Source organism: Vipera berus (genome assembly GCF_964194415.1).
Source record: "Vipera berus genome assembly, chromosome: 7".
NCBI lineage: Eukaryota > Metazoa > Chordata > Lepidosauria > Squamata > Viperidae > Vipera > Vipera berus.
In genome coordinates, this window is record NC_138209.1 from 8,764,203 (window position 1) to 8,772,067 (window position 7,865).

General features: G+C 41.2%; 1 protein-coding gene across 1 annotated transcript in view; it reads left to right on the plus strand.

Annotated features, from left to right (window-relative positions):
* FRAS1 (Fraser extracellular matrix complex subunit 1) overlaps positions 1-7,865 on the plus strand; it is a gene marked incomplete at its 5' end in the record, with an annotated part of 282,197 nt that overhangs the window by 95,670 nt on the left and 178,662 nt on the right. The window contains one exon of the mRNA XM_081333331.1: positions 6,270-6,425. Coding sequence (XP_081189457.1) covers positions 6,270-6,425 — 156 coding nt within the window. The remainder of the gene's footprint in view (positions 1-6,269; positions 6,426-7,865) is intronic.

Here is a 7,865-nt window from a genome sequence, read left to right on the forward strand (position 1 = left end):
AATCATTATTCCGTGTCCTACATCATGCATGATAGAGAATAGGTCTTGGCCTTCTTCTGTGTGACATTTTTTTTAATGTCCTTGAAAAATTTGTCAGTAGAACCAATTACTAAAGGAAGATACATTCAAGCTGAAGCTGGACAATCCCATCTGTCAGGATGCTTTAATTTGCCTTTCTTTATCGAACAGGGGATTGGAGATGAGAGCTAACTTGGCCCTTGCAACGTTGAGTCTGCGATGCTAATATTCAGGCCTCTGTTGGGCGTCATGTTTTGAAGGGTATTTGCAATCAGTGTAATGCCTCTGGCAAAGGGAAAATTTTGCTGTCACTCTCTCGGCTTGCTGTGCTTGTTAGAGAAGGAAGTAGGGAAGGATTTCAATCCACTGAAGCAGAGCTCAGATGTGGAAGGTGAAAGAATTGCGTTGATAGTAGAGTAGAATTAGAATAGAATAGAATAGAATAGAATAGAATAGAATAGAATAGAATAGAATAGAATAGAATAGAATAGAATAGAATAGAGCGGAACGGAAAAGAACAGAATAGAATAGAATAGAATAAAGAGTAGAATGGAATGGAATAGAATATAGAATATAGACTGGAATGGAATGGAACAGCACAGAATAGAATAGAATAGAATAGAATAGAATAGAATAGAATAGAACAGAACAGAACAGAACAGAATAGAAAATAGAATAGAGCAGAGTGGAACAGAACAGAATATAGAGTAGAATGGAATGGAATAGAATAGAATACAATAGAATGGAACAGAACAGAACAGAATAGAAAATAGAATAGAGCAGAGTGGAACAGAACAGAACAGAACAGAATATAGAGTAGAATGGAATGGAATAGAATAGAATACAATAGAATGGAACAGAACAGAACTGAACAGAATAGAAAATAGAATAGAGCAGAGTGGAACGGAACGGAAAAGAATAGAATAGAATAAAGAGTAGAATGGAATGGAATAGAATATAGAATATAGACTGGAATGGAATGGAACAGCATAGAATAGAACAGAATAGAAAATAGAATAGAGCTGAGTGGAACGGAACAGAACAGAATAGAATAGAATATAGAGTAGAATGGAATGTAATTAGAATAGGATAGGATAGGATAGGATAGAATAGAATAGAATAGAATAGAATAGAATAGAATAGAATAGAATAGAATAGAATAGAATAGAATAGAATAGAATAGAATAGAATAGAATAGAATAGAATAGAATAGAATAGAATAGAATTCTTTATTGGCCAAGTGTGATTGGACACACAAGGAATTTGTCTCCAGTACATAATCTCTCAGCATACATACAGGCAACAAGTGATAAATCCCGATCACAATCATAATATACAATCATAATAAGTCATAAGATACAACACTCCGTGATAGTCGTAGGATACTACAGTAAATAAGCAGTCAACACAAATCATAACAGGATAACTAAATAAAAGCAATCAACATAGATCATAAAACACAAACAACAAAGTTACAGTCATAAGATGGGGTCTTTTGTGCTCTCTGAGCTTGGTGGTTTTTTTCTTGCAGACGTTTCATTACCAAACTAGGTAGCATCATCAGTGCTAAGGCAATGAAACGTCTTCAAGAAAAACAGCCAGGCTCAGAGACCACCAAGGACCCCTCACGTCAACCCTGAACTACAGATATTCTCCTTTATGAGTATAGTCATAGGAAGCCGAGAAAATAGGGTAATAGGAAAGATGAGAAGGATAATAGCAATGCAGCCCTACTAGTGGGTTTGACATCCCAGGGCATAAGACGGCGTTGTGGGAATCAGTTGTTCAGCAAAGTGACGGCCTGGAGGAAAAAAAAACTGTCCTTGTGTCTAGTTGTGTTGGTGTGCAATTACCCCATAGCCTTGTCTTGAGGGAGGAAGTTGAAACGGTTTGTATCCAGGATGTCAGGGGTCTGTAGAAACTTTCTCAGCCCTTCTTTCTGGCTGGCGCTATGCCCAGATGCTCAGTGGTGGAAGGCAGGCTGGTTGCAGTTGTTTTTTTTTCCTGCCGTCCTAACTATCCCTTGAAGTCTGTGTCTCTCTTGTTTGATCAACTGGTTGCTCAGCCAGATAGACAGATGGAAAGCCAGCGCGGAAAGCCAATCCGAAGCCTGCTAATTACCGGTAAATGGTCCTCTGGCCTGTCGTAAGAGCCAGAATTGCTTCTCCTTTGAAGAGCAAAACATACCAACAACGTGTACAATAGCACAGGTCCTTGACTTACAACTTATTCATTTAGTGACTGTTCGAAGTTATGAAGGCACTGAGAAAGGGAGCTTATGACCAGTTTTCACATTTACGCGTCCCCGTGGTCACGTGATCAAAATTCAGACCCTTGGCGATTGACAGTCGCTGTGTCCCGTGTGTGTGTGTGTGTGTGTGTGTGTGTGTAATGTGATGTGATTTCTTTTTGCGACCTCCTGACAAGCAAAGTCGACGTGGAAGCCAGATTCACTTCAGTGAGTAACTTGTTGCTAACTTAAGAAGTTCAATGATTCACTTAGCTGTGGCGAGAAAGGTCATAAAACGGGGCAAAACTCACTTAACAACTGTCTCTCATGGGAGCAGAAATTTTGGGCTCAATTTTGGTTGTAAGCTGAAGACCGTAATGTCCTCCCCCTTGAATTATTTCTAAAAATAATATGGGTAGTCCTCGACTTGCGACCACAATTGAGCCCAACATTTTTAAGTTGCTAAGTGAGAAATTCGTTAAATGAGTTGTGCCCCATTTTATGGCTTTTCTTGCCACATTTGTTAAGTCAGTCATTGCCGTTGTTAACTTAGTAACACGGTTGTTAAGTGAATCTGGCTTCCCCATTGACTTTGCTTGTCAGAGGTTTGCAAAAGGGGATCACATGACCCCGGGACACTGCAAGTGTCATAAATATGTCGGTTTTCAAGCATCTGAATGTAAATCACGTGACCACGAGGATGCTGCAGCCATCGTAAGTGTGAGAAATGGTCATAAGCCACGTTTTTCAGTGCTGTTGAAACTTCAAATGGTCACTAAATGAACTGTTGAAAGTTGAGGAGTATCTGTAAAATCGGGATACATGAATGAATGAATGAACAACTGAACGACTGAATGAATGAACGACAGTGTTGTGATTCAGTGTCAGCCTGTGCTCCCAGCAGCTGAGTCCGATGAATCTGAGGAGGAGGAGGAGGGGTTTGGAGAGCCTTTGGTGTCGGAGGAAGATTCTGATGCACTGCAGGACTCTCAGCTTGTCCCCTCCAGTCATGTTCCTCATGAGGCCCAGCTGTGTGAGTACGAGGTGTCGGACTCAGAAGAGTCACAACTGAATCTGTTCAGAGATGCTAGAAGCAGAAGGCAATCCAGCAGAGCAGAGCAGAAAAAATCAATGAGGCAACTCAGTGAGAGGAGAAGGCAGTGAGAAGCCACGCCTTGGGACTGATAATAAAAGGGGAAGGTGTGGGTGGGGCTGGTTGCTGAAGGCAACTGTTTGAAGACATTCTGAGAGAGTCCTGGTCTGTTCTTGTTTACTTCTGTTTAACTCTTGTTTGATATTTTGATTCATTTATTCTAATTGCTTTTTTGTTTGAACTGTAAATAAATTTGGGTTGGGTTTTTCCAGCCTATTGACTGTAAAAAGGTAAAAGGGGTTGTCCCTGATACACAAACAGGGCCGGTCATAGGCTGGAACAGAACAGACTGAATGAATAAACGACTGAATGAATGAACGACTGACTGGCTGAATGAATGAAAACTCATCCCTTGTGATTCTGTTTTGACCATTCAGAAAGTTTGACTTCTTGACTTCCGGTGGCGACGCGACGTCGAAAGACAGCCGTTTTCGGGCTGCCCGCTCCGCAGCTGTGTTTTTCCATCGTAAACAGCGCCGATCAGCTGTTTAGATGGATTTGAAGCCCCCTCCTCGGGAGAAGAGGAGGGGGTGAGGCCCCAGGTAGGGGTTGAGCTCTCCGGGGCCACCTGAGCTGAGAGCTTGGGCGGCTGAAGGATGAGCCCCCCCGAAGCCTGGGTTGCTCCAAGCTGCGCAGCGCCTCTGCTCTGGGATTCTTGGAGCAGAGCCAGGCGTTAGCAACCACCCCTGCCAAAAGGAAATACTTTTGATTATCAAGATGCAGGCAGAGCGGTACAGGAGGTCAAGGTGAAGTGGACTCTTTATTTTTACTCTCTAGCTCAATGGATTTTATAGCTTTAAAGTGAAAGTGCGTAATAAGTGAAAGTGGGGGAAGATGGCGGCTAAAACTTCTAAAGCTCTTCGGAATGTGGGGTCTTCCCTGGTGCAAGAGACCTCACTGCAAGCTTTGCTTCCTCCTGCATCTCCCTCGGTATTGACGCTTAAGGATTTACAAGACGCTCTTGGAAAGCATGCACAACTGATGTCTGATATGATGGATGAAAAGTTGAAAAAGCTGGAGGAGAAATTGGAGGAGAAATTGGAGAAATTGGAGAAGAAGATGGAAGAGAAGCTGAGAGCAATGAGGGTGGACATCTTGTCTAAGGTTGAATCCGTAGCTGAATGTGTGCTACAGCTGGATATAAAAGTGGAGGATCTCAGTCAAAAGAACTCTATATTAGAAGCAAAGGTATTAGAAAATGAAAATATAAGGGATAAAATGGACGAAGAATTGAGCCTTGTTCAGTATAATCAGATGCAGTATGCTATTAGAATTAGGGGTTTAAAGGAGAATGGTAAAGAAGATTTAAAGCAGCTGATTTCTGAGGCTCTGGAAGGGGTACTGGGCCAGTCAGCATCTGAAATTGAGGGAAATATGGACAAAGTTTTTCGTGTAAATTCATGGATTGCAAGACAGAGGAAGTTACCCAGAGATGTGGTGGTCTATTTTACAAAGAGAGTAATTAGAGATGAAGTCATTCAAGCTGCTTATGATACTAATTTGGTAGTGGCTGAGCAAGAAGTTTTGGTTTTAAAAGAGATCCCTCCGAAGATCCTAAGGAGAAGGAAAGATTTTGCATTTCTAGTACAGGAACTTAAGAAACGTGATATTAAGTTCAGATGGGAGATTCCAGTTGGGTTGGTGGCGACGCACGAAGGTAAAAGACATCATTTGGTTACTGTGGCTCAAGCACGTGATTTTTATAGTAATGTGTTAAAAGCAACCCCCCTATCATTTTTGGAAGCTGCAAAAGGATACGGTGTGGGAAAGTTTCAAGATGCTGCAGATAGACAGACAGAGGACAATGGTGTTGGAGGGGATCAAGTCACAGACTCATCGGTTGCTGCAGGAGGCCAGAAGATGACGCGTGCCGCCCTAAGAAGAGCGAGATGAGAGCAAGAGCAAGACCAGCAGAAAGTTATGGAATCTTCAAAGTGTGCTTACAGTGAAGATGTAGGAGGAGAGCGGTCTAAAGAAGTTTTGGGGGTCATGACAGAGGTGCTCCAAAAGTTTTGGGGCGTTAAGATTGCTGATTAAATTTTTAGATTAGAATGTCAATGGAGTAAAATTATTATAGAGGAGAGAGAAAGTTTTTTTTTCTCTTTTTTAATATTTTACACAATTTAAGATTGATGTTATTTGCTTGCTAGAAAAGTATATTAGGGTTATGGACTTAAAGTATGTGTTGAACTAAGAGTGGGTATGTAAGCTCCTAATTAACAACAAGTTGTCTTAGAGATTGCCTAAATTTTTTTTTATATACTCTTTTTATTTGAACTTTTATTTGAACTTAAGGATGATTTGGAACTGTGAGACATTTGGCGTGATACATGCAAGAACTATTTTTGATTATAGTTTAGTTTGGTCGGAGATTATTAAGATTAACAGAGATAAGCGCTTTTGGCGCGTAACTGAGAATTTGTTTGGAAATTAGAGAAAGGTGGGAGAATGCAAATAGCAGGTGAAAGTTTTTTTTTCTTTTCCTTTTTTTTTTTGAAATTAATATGAATAAGGACTGGGATTAAGAAAATTTATTTTGAGTAAAGATCTTTTTCTGTTTTCCTCTTTTTCTTTTCTACTTTATTTGTAATATTAATATTGTTTGTACTCATTTTATATGAGCTAGAGAGAGATAGAATTTATAGTTTATTGTTGATAACATAGGGGTGTTTATGTTTGTTTTTTGATTTTATGCCCTGTATTTAGCTCTGGGAAGCTGGGGGGGGGGGAGGAGGGAGTGGGGGAGAGGGATAGGGGTGGGGGAGGGGGGGATTAAAGTCAAAATGTATTGTAAAACTTTTTAAATAAAAAAAAAAGAAAGTTTGACTTCTTATGAACTCTACCATCATTTCTGTCCTCTTCGAGCAGATTGCCATCCACTTTGTGAGTTGTGTGTCGCAGATCTCCAAACAGACAGAGGGAGCATCTGTCTGAGGTGCCGTGATACCCATCGCCTGCTTCTGAAGGACCACTGTGTGCCAGACTGCCCCATGGGATTTTACCAACTCGGAGGAGCATGTCGGAGTGAGTAATGCCTGAGATAACAGGGACACTAGCAATCAACAGCCTTGACATGCCAATTAATTTCCCATCAGATAAATAATTTTTTCAGCCTGTGGCCTCTCCTTGCGTGAAGACTTAATGATAAAGTTATTCATAGGGACATGAAATTACTGCTGTCTGGAGTCAAATCAAAGACTGTAGAATTTCAAGAGACTTTCAGAAGCTGGATAGAGAGACACCCTCAAGTTCTCAAGTGACCGATATCCAGAACCATCCACCCTCTGGATAACATATATAATCATCATGATGAATAGATGTTGATGTAAATGGTATTTTAAAGCTGTCTCTGATGATTTTCTTCATGTGTAATTACTCTGATTCCTCTACCACCTGATGTTCTTCCAATGTATTTGACAGCCACTGGCATAATTGATATTAATATCAATTGATATTGCTGGCTGGGAAGGAGGATAAGAGTCCATCAACATCTGGATGGGCCAGGTGTTCAATAATATCAATTTGTCAGTAAATTTATGATGTGCTGTTGGTTTGTGGCACCAGTTTTTCAATCGCTGCAGGAGATGGGGGACGATTTCCATTCCTGGATAAATCCCAATAAAGTAGAATTCACAGCAATTAAGGAAGAAAGTCCAATCAAGGGTTAAATACTATATTGGGTTTTCCCCCCAAAAAAATTAAGAATATTATTTTTCTACATCACAAAAACATGAGGAATGAGCAAATACCAACTGGAAAACGAAGAGATTGGAATAGCTTTACTCAACCTGGCACTCATACAAAAGTTCAAGGTCAAACTTAGCTGGATATGCTGTGTTTAATATATTCCAGGAATATAAGAGAGTCAGTTTGGTCTAGTGATTAAGGCACCAGGCTACAATCAAGGAGACTGTGAGTTCTAGTCCCACCTTAGGCATGAAAGCCAACTGGGTGGCTGAGCCAATCACCAGGAGAGGGTGAGTTCTAGTCCCACCTTAGGCATGAAAGCCAGATGACTTTGGGCCAATCACCAGGAGAGGGTGAGTTCTAGTCCCATCTTAGGCATGAAAGCCAAATGACTTTGGGCCAATCACCAGGAAGCGGTGAGTTCTAGTCCCACCTTAGGCATGAAAGCCAGATGACTTTGGGCCAATCACCAGGAGAGGGTGAGTTCTAGTCCCATCTTAGGCATGAAAGCCAAATGACTTTGGGCCAATCACCAGGAAGCGGTGAGTTCTAGTCCCACCTTAGGCATGAAAGCCAGATGACTTTGGGCCAATCACCAGGAGAGGGTGAGTTCTAGTCCCATCTTAGGCATGAAAGCCAAATGACTTTGGGCCAATCACCAGGAAGCGGTGAGTTCTAGTCCCACCTTAGGCATGAAAGCCAGATGACTTTGGGCCAATCACCAGGAGAGGGTGAATTCTAGTCCCATCTTAGTCATGAAAGCCAAATGACTTTGGG